The following is an 18,518-nucleotide window of genomic DNA, read 5'->3' as shown; positions in this document are numbered from 1 at the left end:
AATGCCAGCAAGTCATGCTACACAAAGTTTTAATAGTGAGCCCACTCTTGCAAGAAAAGTGAACCAACTCATTCAAGCAACAGCTTGTTCATTTGCGAACTTCGAGCAACTACTAAAAGATAACCCTGTTTCTCAAAGTATGTTTGATTAAAATTTAACCAATATAGCCCTTGAATGCTTTTTCATGGATAAAAAGCTTCTCCTCCAAACTAATTTGAGAAGAAATATGAACTTTGCACCACTACTTCTGCATACAATATAACACACACAGAAAAAGAAAAGCGAACATATACATTTGAGTATTTAGAATTGTCATTTTTGACAGGCAGGTGCATTACAACCGCCTCTGTGAGCTTTGATTAACCAACTCTGACACAAATAACAGCCAGAGAAGGCAGCTGCCTCTTAGCTTTTGATATAGTTTAATCGAGAATTTAATGCAATAGAGTCTCTTTAGTGGGATGCTGTATAGTTCCCATACTGTATAAATTAAATGTTGGGCCCCCAACTTACTTCAAAGCTGGTAAAGAACCACCTTTGAGAAAGGTGGAGAAAAGAGCAAAGGCTCTTTCTGGTTGATAGGTGGCAACCATATGACCTGCTCCTCTCACAGAGGCAAAAGTCAGGTTCGCATACACTTCACTCCATCCAGCTACCTGAGACAGCATAGTAAGAAAGATAAACATACATGTCTATACATATCTATACAAGCAACACACACACATATACATATACATATACACATATCTAGCAAATATACATATCTATACATGTTCAACACACACACACACACACATATACAGATATATATATATATACAGAGAGAGAGAGAGCCCTATTACCCAATACCTGATTATTGTGATACCATGGGTACCAGCTTACAAGTACCGGCAGCTTGAGAGCCCCGATGGAATACCGCGAGGATAAGACAGGAATACGTCCATCTGTGTCTCCACTGTCACCACAAATATAAGAGCCCCCCTTTAGCAGAGAGAACTCACCAATGGCCACTAGCCAAGACAAAAACAATCCGTATAACAATAATTTTGAGGAAAACTTTATACCTCAGCTAGCATTGAGAACTCAAACTTATTACCTGAACATCCATACACGCAAACCCCTTGCCATCAAATCTTTCAAAATGGGCAGCATTGTGATCGGCGAATCGTCCCAACTTGATATTTGATCACTGCCAGAACATTTATCACCAATTTTAGGAAAACTGTACTAAATCTTTCAAGCTATTGAGAACTCAAACTTATTACCTGAACATCCATACACGCAAACCCCTTGCCATCAAATCTTTCAAAATGGGCAGCATTGTGATCGGCGAATCGTCCCAACTTGATATTTGATCACTGCCAGAACATTTATCACCAATTTTAGGAAAACTGTACTAAATCTTTCAAGGCTAAATATGAACTCCAAGCCCCCAAAAGATAAATTATCTTCTCTGATGCCTAATGATAAATGTTTGCGCAACGATTAGATTACAATGTCCTGATACAGTTTAGCTCAAAGAAACCTCACATGAAAAAGTTCACTCATAGAAAAACACATGCTAGAGAGATATACTAATGTGCTCAGAATTGCTGATTTGGTATGAAGGATTCTTCTTGGAAAGAACTATGCCAAGTGAGTCGTGAGGAGTAAGAAGAGAAACATGAACGTCAACAAAGGCGGAAGCTAAGATGCCACAAAAATAGAGACACAAGCAATTATGGTGATTGCAAAGAGTTTCTCTTCCAGTACTTCAACCCACTCCCTTGCCACATGCTGAAATAAGAGCTGAGGGAAGAGAACTGCGCGAACTGGAGGTTGCTCTAAACTTAGCCCTTCACAAGAATTTAAAACATCTTTTAAGAAGCAAACCAAGATAATAAATCTGCTTAGATGGTCACTATGGTTAGTTGTGGTGACTATATTGTTCCTTTTGTGTCCATGTGCCTTTATGCTTTTGCTGTTTTAAACTGTGAAGAAAGAGTAAGAAGGTAAAACTTTCATTGAAGCTACTCAGTCTTCCTGCCGTGGTTTTTATAATGTGGCACTTTACTAGAGACTTGAGTCAGCCCTAAACAGGGTACTCCCTATTTTCAGGTCTCTAGGTCACTTGTACGGTCTCCTCTATTTTCTCTCCTCTCTTCATTCCAACAGGGCAACAGAGCAAAGCTATGTACATGCACCGCGGCTTTCCCTACCAAGTTTCAAAGGTGCACATAAATAGCTAGAAATCAGGAGTAAAGTGCACCTGCATCCTGTCCATTCATAAGGAACTCCTGTTGTATTAGCATGAAGAGCTTGCTGTACATCTAGCCGGTTTAGATACATTGCCACATGGTTGTCCAAGCAAGGATCAGCCTCACCGGCTCCCCCATTTGGTATTTTCTTGTCCATCTAGAATATCAAACACCATCATATTTTAGAAAACATGAAAGAAAAGGAACATCTCAACTCTGAGAGTTTGATTCAATATCAAAAAGAAAAAACTCTCGCTCCGCTATATCATGTTCAACCTAGAATGACAGTTTTAAATGTAGAGAATAGAAGTGATGGAGAAGGCGTAGTACAAAGCTACACACACACAAATCTGGTCTCGCTCCTTTTCTTCACTATCTCTTATATTGTATTTTACACCTTAGTATAATTTGAGCCCCGGCCATAATGTATCCCCTCATCGACCAAAGAACAAAATTGAAAATATGTAAACTCATGAAGGCTAAGCACTATGTTGCAGGTACTACTAGGCACTTGCGAAACACACCACCCTATTGGCTAAACCCTAATATAGCATAAATTACATCTTGCTGTGCTTATAACAAATTCTAGCATGCTCAAGGTCTTCACAGCCGATAACAACCTACTGTGCTTAGCACTCCATTAGAAAATTACCTCAGGTTTGAAGCTCATAGATCTACCCAGTCGAGATGAAGTCATGGACAAATCCTTGAGACGATGAGTTTTGAGGACAGATGGAACACAAACATCGCTGAAGATGTCGTAAATGTTGATGGGCCGGTATTGCGAGAACAGAGAGCTCAAAAGGCTAACACATTCGCTCGACCAGTTTGTTGTTGAAAAATCGCAAGCTTGTGAGACATTATGATAGAATGAATCTGAAACGACTGCATGGCTCCATGCATAATCCACTAATCCGGTCATGTCTAATAAATCATCGACGAGTGCATTTCCAATCTGGCTTTCACATAGGCAGAAAATCAGCATGTTTCATCAACGCATATCTCAGTAGGTAAAATGCATTTGCATCTTTGACTTGCTTGTCAACCACACAAGGGCATTACGACTGCAAAAAGTTTTGACTATGAGTCGCAAACATATGGGAAATCCCCATGTTTCACCAATATTGCGTTAAACAGCTTCATAAACCTTGCAAAACGTATGAAGCTCATATAGGCATGCAAAAGAAAGAGAAAATTAACAAAATACACCTGAAATTTGTGGATAATCCCAAAATATCCCCAAATTTCAAAATTTCCCAATATACCCCTCGTATTTTACCAAAAATTCTCAAAATGCCCTTGGATTTTTTCAAAATTCCCAAAATACAGCTTGTTATTCTCACAAACATTTCTAAAGACATTTTTCTTTGCAAGTCTTCATAGGAATCCTTATTTGTATTCTCTCGGCGGCCAAAAGTTTATCTACAAAAATTAAAGATAGATATCTATTGTTGAAAAGAATAGACCATGCAAAAATCAAGCTAATACATCAAAATTTGGTACAACTTAGGATAAATTGGGAATTTTTGAAAGTTGAGGGGTATTTCAGACTTTCCACAAATTTTAGGTGTATTATGGTAATTTTCCCCAAAAGAAACAAATGATCAACTTCAACCCAGAGAAAAAAATTGCTTACAAGAATGCCCTTCAGCCGAATCTGAATGTTGCTTTGGCTAGCACCGTTCATCTGGGAAATTAAATATGCAAGTTGTGGAACATAATGGCCTACAATAGAGAAATTGGCAAGGGCTTATCGCAATAAATCAATTAGAAAACTTAATGAGTATTTTCATGCATGTGAGCAGATTTTTAAGAAAATGGCATATATCAGAAGTGAATAGCACATGAACAAACTTACCTGCATAACTTTCTCCTGCAATATAAAAGTCGTGGGTCTTATACTGGGGGAACCTTTCAAACCAGCCAACCAGAAAAGCGTAGGCATCCAATGCTACACACAATAAAAACATACTGCACATTAAACCCAGGTGACACAAATACACAAAGAAAGTGATGATTTGTGTGTTCATAAATTGTGTATGCACACAAAAGGTGCACAAACAAGCATTCCTAAGCACAGTTCCTATACCTCTAAAGCACAATTCTTGTATAGGAGGCCTGAACACATCTATGTTACACAAAGGGAGTCAAAGATGTGTGTATGCACAAAGAGCGCACAAACAAGCATTCCTGAGCAAAATTCTTCTTTAGGAGGCCAAAACACATATATGTTACACAAAGAGAGAAAAAGAACTGTGTACTCATAAATTGTGTATGCACAAAAGAACGCACACCTATGCTCTAGAGTATAGAAATTAGTGAACAGCTTGAGCATACCAGTTTGAGCGTCTCCAAAGTTCTCATAGTCAGAGGTGGTGTTGGAATAGGAGAAGCCCACCCCTGCCGGAGATTCCACAAACAAGACATTCGTTTCTGCCAAATCCACAGCAAGAAAATTATAAGTTGGGTATCTACTTTTAATCAAGGGCTCAAAAGGCTGGAGTGAAGGCTTTTGTTTTTTTTTTTTTTTGAAGGGAAGGGAGCACTCATATAGAAACAGCCTACGAGCAACAAATAATAAGGGCCCATCTTAAAAGCAAAGAGTCACCAATGCAAAGGGTGGCTCGGCAACACCAAAAAAGGCCTGCATACATCTCCACATGAACGCATATCATAGTTACAAGGAAACTCCGTTTCGGGGGCTATCAGATTGGAAATTCCATTTCCAAAGTCACCCGTTTCTCATTTCCTTTGAACCATTTCTACATGAAGTTTTGAGGGTTGCATACAAAATATATACAAAGCCATTGCTAATCCATTCCTTAGAAATGAGAAAGCCGTTTCTATCTTTGACAGAGCTTGCAGTCTCATTCCGTTTTCAGTTCCATGTGACTGTGATGCAAAGATGCTTTGCTGACAGTTTTGTCAAGGTTACCAATCACATCTCACAACTCTAGTCTGAACATATCTAACAACCGAAGACAATGCTGCGTGAATGGAGTTGAGGGTACTTTATGCCCAAAGAAGAGCACCACACTCGGCAAATTAATCACAAAATCGTTACCCATCACAATGTGATACTTCGCTAACCCAAGCATCAAAATCTCATCATGGAATTATTCCCTTTTATCAATGGCTGCGACCACAATAGCGGCATGCATAGGTCACTGCGGTAGGAGGAATGCCCACATAGCATGCATTCCACAGATAATGCCACTAACCATGTCAAATAATGTTTGTGGATTCGAAAACTGCACTTTGCGTACATAGGTAATGAAACTGTCTGCATAATAATTTAGTAACTTTGCATACGCGGAACTCATCATGTATCATGGTGTCTCTGAAAGGTCTTTTCTTCTGTTGGTTGAAATGCGGTCGTTACTGGTTTGAGGTCTTTTATACGAACAGCATACTTATATGCAAAAGAGCATCTGAGAGATCGCCCAATGTATTTATAATGAGCTGAGCTGCCAGTTCATTGTGCGTATTTGTACGACAACCTTCCCTTGTCCGCCATAGCCTGCTACGCAACACTGCAGCGTAATCTTGTAGCTGTTGCTAGCCTCAAAACTTACCAACTAAAAACTCCAAGGGTTTAGTGTAATCCCACCTACAACATATCTGAGATTTACCTCTAAATTTTATACTTGAAGGGTAAAAAACCTACAAAAGTTAGAGAGATTTAGTGCAAAAACCTTCAAATATAGTCAATATGTTAAGTCTTGTGTGTTTCCCAGTTTTTGGCCAAAAACAAAAAATCGAGCACTCCTTGAAGCCGATCACCAAAAATGAAGATGTCTGTTGTTAGTGCCACATGGCAAGTTGATGATGCCAAACTTTTAGTCTTCCTATTTCTTGTAAGAAAGGCGGTAACATATACACAAGAAGTTTTCTCACAATAATTCCTACATTGTGACTTACCTCAACATCATGAGCTTCTGTGAGGGAGGCACTACATACCTAGCTAGGTACGATTGGGAGCAGGGGACCGCCGGCCCGGTGGGGGGGCCGGGGGTCCCTTGCCCCCAATCGTACCTAGCTAGGTATGCGGTGCCTCTCGAGCAGAAGCTCGTGATGTTATTGATTGTATGAAAAACACTAGAAAAGACTCCGTTTTCCTACATGAGAAAATTTCTAAATCTTCTTGTGATAGCATTCACTTTGAGAGATACTTGACATCTGTTATCTTGTCTCTATAAAGAGAGACATTGAGTAGCATGTTACATACTCTTTCTCATTCTCTTATGTAGGTGGAACATACACACACACACACACTCATGGAGCACCTTATATCTCTTCCACGAGATTATATGGTTACAAAAGATGAAACAAATGTGGAAAGGTAATATTCTTTTGAAATTTGTTTCAACAAAAAATGGCATCAACAAGCCAAAATGACAGACTTAGGTATGAGCCATGAGCCAATGGCATGCTCCTTTTGATACATTTTTCTTGATTTTCTACCACAAACACTCGAGCATTTGAGTTAGAAGAAAAGATCATCAAAAAAGGGATTCAAATATTCCTTGCTATTAATGGGGCACATTGTCGCACCTCCAAAATGGAAAGTTCGCTCGAAAAAATTAGTAATGAGAAAAAGCCGGGGCTACCTTGATTACTAAGCATTGAGAAACTATACTTAGGTTTGTGCCTAAACCTGTTTGATAAAGTTATGGATCTCAAGTGAATGTCCAAGGTCATTTAAGGTATTTTAAACTTATTTGACATGAGAATTCATTGAGTCTAGCAATTCAGTTTAGGGGTATATAGGTACCTCCAGCCCCATTATAATAATCATCTAATTCATTGGCGAGTGTGTTGGTTCGAAGAATCTCTCCTCTCTCTCTCTCTCTCTCTCTCTCTCTCTCTCTCTCTCTCTCTCTCTCATTCTGCCATTCATGCCAACTTGCTTTATAAAACAAGAGCTGGTGCAACAGCCTGTGCAAGTTTTTGCCAAAAAGTGGATGCAGATACGGTACAATTATTATTGAGTATGTGGCCCTTGTCATATGCCGCAACATTCAGGTGTGTAGTATCTCCATTTTAGTCAACACGTGATCATGTGATACCATGTGGCTTTGGTGAGTTGCACAAAGAGCTAAGATAGAGTTCCATTTTTAGAGGTTGACCCATCTTTGTAGGACCCCCTGGTGGCCATGTGGTAGATACCCTTGCCTCTTGGGAGAGACGCCTTTTGGCCTTTTAACAGGCGCATAGCCATTGTACTATATATGCGCTTTTACATCGTCTACTTTTGTTACAGACTTAAGCACCCCAAGTCAGAAATCTGGCACGACACGCGAGAATCACTTAAAAATAATTCACACACTTGATCACAGTTTACTTGAGTGAACACAGCCCGACGTAATTCCGTGCCCAGAGAGATTGGCCCCAAAGACTAGTGCCCCTTTCGGTATTTCTTTTTATATTAATGCTTGAGCAAAGTTACAACTCCTGAGAGACCTTTGCTCTCAGACTATGAGTCCAAATGCTATGTCTACTCTTTGGTAAGACGGATATGCTTTGAAAAAAGCACACGCCTCAAGCTCTAATACCATTGTCACGGGACGAGCACCACGTGCCAACGGAAAAGAACAGACTGAACAGACTTTTAGCACTTCAACAACAACTGAACTGAAAGAGATGGAGAGCACGCGCGACACGGAGTGGCAGAATTCCACCCGAGAGAGTACTGGCCCCAATCCTTGGCGCCCCTTTCGGTAATTCTTTATATTACTTGAACTTAATACAATGCCGGTACTCGTGCTTTGCACCTTCACCCAAAAGAGTGCTAGAGAATAAGCCCTTTGCACTTATTTAAAGTGCCTTTGGCCTATGAAAAGTAGTTTACATGAAAAGCTTCAAACTCAAAATCATTTGGCCACAAAAGCACTAGCGCACAAAAAGCTGCCAATGCGTTTTGGGAAAATCTGTACAGTATGTCAGCACAAAATCTGGGTCTGTCTGTATAGTTTTCCACATCCTCATGTCAGCACAAAATTGGTATTGCTGCCACGTCAACATAGCCAGCGTGAATTCCAAGAATCCATAGAGTTGCCACATCATCAATTCTTTGCGTGTGTGTGCTGGGGGGGGGGGGGGGGGGGGGGGGGGCTTCCTTTATTTTTAATGCCTTTATGTCACTTGGACCCCATCAAACAAGGTCCCATAAGATGGTGGGAACTCTTCTTTAAAATAGGCCACTCAGCAAGACTTTGTAAGTCGATAAACTTCGTCTGTTGATTCTGCTTCTTCACTTAGGGTTTAAGGCTTCTCGGCCAGGATCTGCAACTTGGCTCCATTCTTCAATGGCTTGACATGTCAACAACTTTGACGTAGTATCCCAGCAAATTGGCTCGTGATTGTGAGAAACACAAACGAAGGAGAAGAAGAGTTTGAGCATGGCAACACCTTTGGAATCGGTGGGTGCAGTGACGTGGAGCAAGAACGTGGAGAAACTTGAGGAAGGTTATTTCCAATTGGATTGACACTTCGATTTTTTACCTGATCCTCAAAGTTCTTCCCCTATAACCTTGACCTCAAGCTGACTCTCCCGTGTTCAAACGCCAACAACAAGCTTCTTCGAGACAACTATGCTCATTGGAAATTGTTTATGTTGTTTTGGTTTCTACGCAAAGCCTTGTGGGACATTGTCCATGTCTCTCAAACAAGACATGTGAGCTCCAACAACAATAGGTGGACTCGCCTTCGGGATATGTGTTTCTTCAATCATGCGTTGATTGGGATGCGAGTATTCAATCTGCCATTGTTCAAGCACTCACAAAGGGACCTCTCTCGTTGTACAGACTTTGCAAATTGTGAGTGAGACATGGTCAAAGCTCATAGACATATTTAATCCAGACTCTACGATGCAAGCCATCACCCTTCTCAAACATTTATTTTCCCTCATGTTTGAAACCCAGACTTCCATGCAATCATTTTTATGAAGGCAAAGGTCGTCCATGATCAATCTCAACTATGGATAGTGCATAAACCAGTACTCAATTAGCTACCTTGGTGCTTACGAAGTTGCTTGAGGAGTATGACATGGTTGCAAAGGTATTATGCTTGCAAATTACAAAGAAAAGCTAGATTTTGATTATCTCAACTCTTTTCTCATTGAGGAGCAAGTTGTTTTACTCTCCAAAGGGAAGGTTTGAGTTTCAAAAATGCAAAATGCTCCATCAAAAACTAAAAGGGAGTCCTAGAGCCATTGTTACAACTATGGAAAGCAAGGTCATCTGTCTTGAGATTGTACATCCAAAGGCAAAGGCAAGAGCTCTCAAAAGACGTACCAACAGATGCTATCTTGATGAGGACATCAGTAACAATGATTCTACCAAGAACTTAATCGAGCTTGCTATTGTGGTGTAACCCACACTAGCAAAAGCTCCAACCTTCTTGTCAATGCAAGGTGCCGCAACATGCTTCATCCACGGAGAGAGACATGAGTGGCAAAGGACAAGTGGTACTCCCAATACTTGATTTGGGCCCGTGTTAGAGTTCAAGTCATAAGTATTTGGACCCGTGTATCAAAGTTAAGAGCACATTGCATCTAGTCGCATGAGTAGAAACTAAGTAACTATATGGGCTAAAACATGACCATGGAAAAAACCCTACTAAAGAGAGTAAGAGTGCCTTGGCCACCAAATGAAGAGAGAGAATGAAAGCTACCTTTGAAAGAGACTCTCTCTCTCTCTCTCTCTCTCTGTATTTTTGTACCCAGACATTGGATTGGATCCACAAGGATTGTATAAGTTTGGTCTTAGAGGTTATTTTGGACTATTGAAGACATTTAATATAACATTTCATTCCATCTCATCTCTCTCTCTCTCTCTCTCTCTCTCTCTCTCTCTCTCTCTCTCTCTCTCTCTCTCTCTGTGTGTGTGTGTGCGCGTGCGCGCGCGCACGCACGCACGCAGAGACACACACAAACATTGGTAAGCCCATGCTAATTATGGAAACCTACATGACCTAGCTATAAGCTCACTTACATGAGCTTGAAATATCACAATATCTACCATGCCCAATGATGCAACCATGATTATGCCACCCACGATGTACTCAAATCTCAATACCTTTTCAAAAGTCACTTTTCTACTCATTTTCATGCAAGAAAAGTTCTTTTGGTGGTTCTCTCTTATAGACATCTCGCACACACAATAACACAATGCTGCCTCATTTGTGGACCCACCATAAGAATGCCTACCATGCCCCATGGTGCATTGAATGATGCAACCATGATTATGCCACCCATTGCGGCACTCAAATCTCAATACCTTTTCAAAAGTTCTTTGTGGGTTATCAATTTCTCTCTTACAGACATCACACATACAAGAGCACAATCCTGCCTCACTTTTGGACCCACCATAACGCCAACAATAAATATCAATGCTCCATACCCTCGTGTCATCTTTTAGGTGAACCTTATTTCTTTTAGTGGAAGAAAGTCTATATTATTCCTTGTAGCCCGTGCACATATATCCTTTTTACTTAATTTGGATTTTGGCCGTTTTCTGATTAAGCACCCTCAAAAGCTCAAGATTGCACCTTACCCAATTACCCGCTTATAGCTAACTTCCACCTTAAGGCTAGGGGAGGATTGTATGTAACCCTATGCTAATAGCAACCTATACAACCTACCTCTAAGATCAATAACATGACCATGAAGCATGAACATAGCTACCGTGCCCACATGATGCACTTCATCATGTACACAAATCTCGATGCCCATAAAAGAGGTACTATTTTACTCAATTTCATTATACCATAGGAGTTGTTTTCATGTCTCTCTAATCATCTCTCTTACAGTGCTCTTGCACACACTAGCACAATGAATGTCTTCACGGGGTCTCACAAGCCTCTCCCTGGTTGAAGCTAGTTGCGGCAACCTCCACCCGACTAAAAATCTGACTTCGTAGCCATTGTGGTCACTGGTTCACACACTGACAACTTGAGTCTTGAACTCCAACACATGGGTCCAAATTATTTGTAGGGAGCTTCATTTTGCCGCCCACCATAACTTCAAAATTATATGCATTTATGCAAATGTATACTAATATACATAAATATAAATACAATTAATACATCGATGTACATATACATACACACACACACACACACACACACACACATTCACACACATAAATGTGTGTGACGTATGAGTGTGCCCTGTGTTGTGAATGACAAGTGCACTAATCCCATATTTATCTAATAAACTATGGCAAACCTGTGAGATATATGGTATGTGAAGTTGCTTAACTCGTAGGCTATCTAACATTTGGAATACATGTTTCTGTCATCTAAATTCTGTACCGAGGTATATATGAGTATGTCACCCCTTGCCCAAGAAGGTGTTAATTCGCTAAAATCAAAGGCCGGTGACAATGCTAAAAAAAAACTTTTTCTCCAAAACTTGGAAAACCTACATATGATAAATATTACAGATAAATTGACAACATAAGAAGTTTTTTACACCAAATTTTGTAAGTTCTCACCTTCAAAATTTAAAATTTAGAGGTAAATCTCAAGATTAGTAGGTGGGATTACACTAACCCTAGGTTTGTTGGGAGCATTGGGACTTGGAGATTACTATCTAAAAGCCTTCAAATCAGCCACACGGGCTGACAAAAGGCTAGTCTTTGGAGTGACCAAGGTCAAATGTCAGCAAGCACTAAGGGGACTCCCCCACTAAAAGATGATCCTCAAATCTCATTTTCACAGGAAAGGTATTCCAAGTTGTTGGGAAGGTTAAAATAAAGATATGGAAAAAAGAGAGAATGAGGGAAAGTGAGGAGTACCCATATTCCAGGCATGTTTGTTGAAGGAGACAGAGGCTCCGTCCGAGTTCACACGGAAGGGGCCTATCTCCTCGGCGGCCCCATACCCCACAGATGAGCATCCAGGCCCTACAACCACAGTGCACACCAATATCAGACCAAATCAATCATATGATTTCCAAAGGCGTCAATTGAAACAGTTGGAAAGGCTTGCAGCTTCCCATGTGAGACTCTCCTGCAGAGGAAAGCGAGAGCTCAAGTCTTATTTGGATTATTTTTCTTTAAAAAATATGGCACTGCAATTATTGAACAAAGATTAGAATTGCATTTATTTATTTCGTTATTTAGAAGCTTAAGAGCACATAATTTAGCAAAACTCTCTCTCTCTCTCTCTCTCTCTCTCACACACACACACACACACATGTGTGTGTGTGTGTGTGTGTGTGTGTGTGAGAGAGAGAGAGAGAGAGAGAGAGAGAGAGAGCCCTTGCTACTATGGCTGATGAATGTCTCTCTCTCTCACACACACACACACACGTGTGTGTGTGTGTGTGTGTGTGTGTGTGAGAGAGAGAGAGAGAGAGAGAGAGAGAGAGAGACCCACCTCCATTCATCAGCCATAGTAGCAAGGGCTCTCTCTCTCTCTCTCTCTCTCTCTCTCTCTCTCTCTCTCTCTCACAAAATACACTACCACCCACCATTGTGTGTGTGAGTGTGTGTGTGTGTGTGTGTGTGTGTGTGTGTGTGTGTGTGTGAGAGAGAGAGAGAGAGAGCGCTACCCACCTCCATTCAGCCATAGTAGCAAGGGCTTGGACGCAGACTCCGCGGAGTTGGCTTCAAAAAACCAGTAGAAAAGAGCCCTGCCATGACTTGCATTCACAGTCACATACCCTGCATACTGCGCAAACTCCACATTAGGCGGCTGCCCGGGCAGGCTGATCACCCTATCCCTTTCCCTGGCCAGTGTGAACTCATCTCTCTGCTCTTGCCCTCGAACACACTCGCTCATTGATCCCCATACTAAAGCCACCACCATACAGCTCCACATCTTCTTTCCCGTGCCTGCGCTGCTCAATTTAACCTGAAAATGCAAATTGAAGGGCCATAATGATATATAAATTTGCAAAGGCAACTATAGCACGTGGTAATTAAGCGAAATGGAGAAACGATCAAAGAAAGTAATTAAGTAAGCAAAAGAGAAGGGAGCACCATACCATTGAATTCAAACTAATGAAATAGAAGCCAAATTCAATGGCAACAGCACTATCAGAATTGGTGGGCAAAGAGTCTTTTATATACAATATATACCGACAAGGCTGAGAAATGATATTAAGGATAGCATAGTTAAAAACAATAATTAAAAACTCTAAACAGATCTGGGTACTGTATATATGGCGGTAAAGTAAAAATAGGGTCAAGAAAGGGATGATCAAGAGCTCTTCGAGTGTTCTACCAGCCCTGCAAGCAAGCTTCTGAGGAATGGGAGCTGTCTGTATGAAGAGCTTCTGCACTGTGGGATTGAAGCGGAATGCTTGCAGTACACGCCGTAGTTTCAGTTGAGCGCGCTTTTCCTTAAATAAGTAACACTATTCCTCAGTCAGCAGGGAAAATATTTTACTAAAACTAGCAGGATATCAAGCAATTTTAATTTCTGGAAAGCGGTGGAGAAAACAAGAAAAATTAAATAGAACGCATGTGCAACGGAGAGAGAGACAGCGAGAGCGAGAGAGAGAGTATCTCTATCTCAGTGCACGTGAGTGGCAGTTTTTTTCTTTTTCTGTAATTTTTTTCGACAATCGCTAACTACTGGATTTTTCACTTTTTATCGCGCGAATTACCTCTTTTAACTTTTTACCCTCATTGAGTCATTATTCCCTTCAGTAACGCCATAAAATTATTAGCGTGCTTCATGCAAAACGATCGCCTGATTCGGCTGAAGAAAATCCTTGTTTTTGAGGGTAGTATTTTTGGGTTTCAAAGATTTTCTCTCTTCTCTGATTGGCCAAATGTGCAAACTGGCTGCCGTCGAAAGTTCGATAGTGGTGCAGAGAATTTGAAATTTTCAACTCTCTGAACACAATTCGCTTTTTGTTGCATTGACCCCCCTCTAGCATAGCCTCACCCATATCTCACACGGACATTTCGCTCATGACTCGAGGAGGTGGGTTTAAAGCCAGAGGAGTTCAGCGTGCACGCTCACAAACCATTCAAAATGCTAAGGGGGGGGGGTTCAAACTGCCCACCCAAAAGTGTGTTATAGGGGTGTACTAGAGAGTACGTGGCAAATCACGATTTGCCCAAGATGTTAAACGAGTTTTCGACCCCCTTGCTTCAGGTGGCCTCTTCACCCCGGATGCCTAGAGCTTCCACTTCTTTTTCGGTGTGAAACGAGGGCAAGCCTTGAGCCTGAGATGTCGAGCCAGTCTGTGCCTAGGCTTTTGAAAAAAGAAAGTATGATTGCAAATTTGGCAAGCGCTTTTATGGAATCGGGCAAGTAGATTCCCAAAAAGATTCTCTCTCTCTCTCTCTCTCTCTCTCTCTCTCTCATTTCCTTGGCACCTCTTTCCTTAGCAATTTGTAACCTCTTCCTCCCTCTCTCACTCTGTCTCATATACTCTTCTCTAACTCTCTCTCACACATGCTTTTTCTACCTCTCTCTCTCTCTCTCTCTCTCTCTCTCTCTCTCTCTTTTGTCACCAAGTCCATAACTCTATTACTGAGTATGCTAATCCCCAAAGTGCCAGGGTGGCCTGCTCAGGGGCATACAAACTGATACAAAACGCTCGAAGGCAAGAATACAAGGTTGCACGTAAGCATAGAACCTGTAAAATGGGAAGAACTGAAAATACTGAAACTACAAGGATGTCCGCAGGTATAGAACCTGTAAACTGTAAAATCCTGTAAAATTGAAAAAAACACCAGGGGAAAAACCCATCCTAATGAGGGTAAAAGTGCCCTGGCAACTAGGTAGAGTAGAGAAAGGTGACGGTAACTCCACGGGCCTCTGAAGGATAGGCACCTCGTAGCTGACGAACAGTGGAACCTTCAGGAAGTTGGTGAGGGGGCAGTTGTTGTGCAGCCCAAAACCTGCCAAGCACGAACACGCCCAGCGCCAAAAAGGACACCAAGTCGTGAGGTAAGAGTATGGGCGAGAAGCGGCTCATGAAGGAACCACGAGGAGCATCTGCAACAACCGCAAGCCAAGACAGGAGGTAGCAGAGTAAAGCTTCACAGTGCTGAGAGCCAGCTTTCGACAAAACTGGAGCCGCGATGCAGGCGGGTGTCGAAGGCGGCTAAGTCCAAAACGCGCGCTGCAGTGTACAACCCATAGTAGAGGCGAAAGGTGACTTCACGAAGCAGTGGAAGAAAATCGGTGCGGATCCACCTGAAGAGGCACCTTGCCAGGACTCACAATCGCGCAATACAGGACGCTGCACAACACATTCACACGCACAAACAAACAGTTGCACAGGCAACCGCACCCATACACACAGGCACACAGACCAAAGAACACAAAACCAACCACGGAACCACTCACAAACACGCACACAGGCACACAAAGACACACTCACAAACACACCCACACACAAACACACACGTGCACACAAACACACACACACACACACACACACACACACACTCCACAAAAACACACACATATACACTCACACAAACACCCACACACACGAGTTGACGCAGGCAAAGGCATGCAAGGGAGGGTGGGCTTGCAAGGAATGTGCACGACACAGCTAATGCCTGAGGCGAAGTGGAGGCAGCCGAGGGTTTCAATGGAGTAGGGTTAGCAACTGGCAATGAAGAAGGCAAATCTGGAAAGGGGCTGAAAGAGAATGCACAGGCGAGGGCTGAACAGGGCTGGAGGCAGCGGTCGCAAACCTGGAGGGGGGCGGATGCAGATACAGGCGACGCGATGGCAGCCCGCCAATGGCAGGACAAGGGGGGGCTGGCGCGGCAGCAGCAGGGCACTCATCGCTCCCTCTCCTCCTCCTCTCTCTCTCTCTCTCCCTCTCTCTCTCTCTACACTCACTCTCTCTCTCTCTCTACACACCCTCTCTCTATCTCTCTCACTCTCTCTCTCTCTCTCTCTCTCTCTCTCTCTCTCTCTCTAGACACACACACCCTCTCCCTATCTCTCTCTCTCTCTTATATGCACTCTCTCCCTCTCCCTCTCTCCCTCCCTCTCTCTCTCTCTATCTCTCTTTCTCTTTTTTACTCTCTCTCTTGATATCTCTCTTACTCTCTTCTTCCCCCATTCAATCTCTGCCTCTCTTTCTCTCTCATTTCATGTCTCTTCCTCTCCCATTCCCTTGGCACCACCATTGCTCAAGAGAAATTGCAAACTCTCTCTCTCTCTCTCTCATGATTGTCTTCGTTCGTTCAACCAATGTTGGTATATTAAACAATAACAAGGAGTCGCCACGAATATCTGAGCAGAATACTATCTCTTTCAAAAGATTATGTCTTGTGTTCATTGAAGACCGTGAACTATTGTAGAGAGAGAGAGAGAGATTTCATGCTATAACTTTATGATGTCCATTATTACAATGCCAAGGATTGTGGCTAAAAATAAATACTTGATGTTAGTTCTCTCCCTCTCTCTCTCTCTCTCTCTCTCTCTCTCTCTCTCTCTCTCTCTCACACACACACACACACACACACACACACACACACACACACACACACACAAAGACACCCGTAGTTGACCATGAAGAGAGAGACTTGATGAGCAAGGGAAAACTTTCACTACAATGAAAAACATGATTACAATGGCCTCAACAGGGAGGTGTACATGGGTAAGGCAATGGTGGAAACATCTTCAATGGAATGCCATATGGATGCTGATATGGGACAAAACATTCATATCCTTACATAATTAAAGGAAGAGGGAGAGCACCCATTGTTGGAGGCGAGAAGGACGTCCATCCATGTGGTGCTGAGACGCGAGTGTAGGATCCAATGGAACAATGGGTGGCATGGTGGATATGGAGTGTGTAGGACTCTAGGAGGAAATACATGTGGTGGATGGATGCATAGTTGTAGATCTCAATGGTGGTTGCATTGTTGCGGAGCGGGAAACCTCCCCAATATGAGACTTTAGCCCCAAAGGAGGGTAGTGCATGATGGAAGCAATGCATTTCTAGAAGCACCTCTCTTCCATCTCTATGCTAATGCAATGCCGGTTGAGAGTTTTGCATGCCCTCACCATAGTGTCTGCCCTAGCAAAACAATCAAGCACTGCATGTCCCTCTTGAAGGAAAGTGTTAAGCATCCACCTGCATATTTATCCACATAATAAGTGACAATATATCATAGATGAAATATATTGAATTTTTGGTCCTTAAGCGAGTGGTTGTGCTAGCCAAAAATACCTCGTGAACATCTCGCTACGCTCAGCCACGTAACAGATTGGATTTCTCAACATTGTCTATGCTATATGGCTGTGTCCCAACAAAAGTCTTTGACTCCTTGAGTATGTCCTTGTCTACTTCAAAACCCTCGACGTTGTCAGCAATGTCGCCAGCTTCTCGATCGTAGTAAGGAGGCTAATATCTAACTTTACCAAATGATTTTCTCATATTAAACTGATCATTTAATGTGGGAGAATAAACGGAAACAAGAGTTAGAATTGAGACATGTGCTTCTAGACCTATCTCAAAAGGGGACCAAAAGGAGAGATGGTTACATCTCAATACGGGTCCAAAAGGAGATGGTCTACCAAAGAGCAATGTGTAATAAGTGCTTCTAGACTTATCTCAGCAGGGGACCAAGAGGAGAGATGGTTACATCTCAATACGGGTCCAAAAGGAGGTAGTCTATCAAAGAGCAACGTGCAACTAATGGAGCTTAAAATACCTTAGGGTTAGCTTCATTAAAGACCTCCAATGGTTAGTGTTAAAAGTCCTTTGACCTTAAGCAAGCTAGGGGTGAGCTTGAGGTGGGAACCCGACCTAAACTTGTCTTTGACCTTAAGCAAGCTAGGGTTGTGCTTGAGGTGGGAGCCCGTGCTTTTTACCTTAGGCAACCCAAGCTAGGGCTGAGCTTGAGGTGGGAACTCCACCTAAGGTGCTTGTCATGCTTGATGACTAAGGTACTTGAGATACTTGTCCTACTTAATTAAGAAGTTCCTTGAGAAGCTTCCTATGCATGGGGGTAAGATGCTTGAGTCAAAAAGAGACCCTGCACACTTAATAAGGAAGTTGCTTGAGAAGCTTCTTATGCATGGGGGGTAAGATGCTTGAGTCAAAAAGAGACCCTACACACTTAATGAGGAAGTTGCTTGAGAAGCTTCCTATGCATGGGGGGTAAGATGCTTGAGTCAAAAAGAGACCCTACACACTTAATGAGGAAGTTTCTTGAGAAGCTTCCTATGCATAAAAGTCCCAAAGGTTGGGGAATCTTGACCTAACCTTCCACTCACCCAAGGAGCACCCCTTTTCTAAAAGGGCACATGGGACACATGTCAGACTCTCACTAAGCTTAACCA

The 18,518-nt window shown here is 42.2% G+C and overlaps 1 protein-coding gene across 1 annotated transcript; it reads right to left on the bottom strand.

The window, feature by feature from the left end:
* Nucleotides 1–272: 272 nt before the first annotated feature.
* Nucleotides 273–17,414, bottom strand: LOC147442610 (serine carboxypeptidase 24-like). The gene is made up of 14 exons (XM_086529394.1): nucleotides 17,404–17,414; nucleotides 17,182–17,307; nucleotides 14,839–14,914; nucleotides 13,231–13,602; nucleotides 12,800–13,097; nucleotides 12,038–12,145; nucleotides 4,575–4,670; nucleotides 4,096–4,188; nucleotides 3,874–3,962; nucleotides 2,890–3,192; nucleotides 2,249–2,394; nucleotides 1,266–1,358; nucleotides 850–955; nucleotides 273–656 (listed from the first exon to the last, which is right to left on the bottom strand). The coding sequence occupies exons 1-14, from the start codon at nucleotides 17,412–17,414 to the stop codon at nucleotides 510–512; spliced, it is 2,064 nt and encodes a 687-aa protein (XP_086385520.1). The 3' UTR covers nucleotides 273–509.
* Between the last annotated feature and the right edge of the window lie 1,104 nt (nucleotides 17,415–18,518).

This window comes from Adiantum capillus-veneris, chromosome 14 (assembly GCF_014529385.1).
Source record: "Adiantum capillus-veneris isolate H3 chromosome 14, ASM1452938v2, whole genome shotgun sequence".
In the NCBI taxonomy this organism is placed as follows: Eukaryota; Viridiplantae; Streptophyta; class Polypodiopsida; order Polypodiales; family Pteridaceae; genus Adiantum; species Adiantum capillus-veneris.
This window is presented reverse-complemented; position numbering and strand designations above follow the sequence as displayed.

What these genes read in the sequence shown, in the direction of transcription:
- LOC147442610 (XM_086529394.1), bottom strand. An exon ending in TCATTAGTTTGAATTCAATG is followed by an intron (nt 13,098 to 13,230) that starts GTATGGTGCTCC and finishes TTGCATTTTCAG; the next exon opens with GTTAAATTGAGCAGCGCAGG. An exon ending in CTTTGGAGACGCTCAAACTG is followed by an intron (nt 4,189 to 4,574) that starts GTATGCTCAAGC and finishes TATTGTGTGTAG; the next exon opens with CATTGGATGCCTACGCTTTT.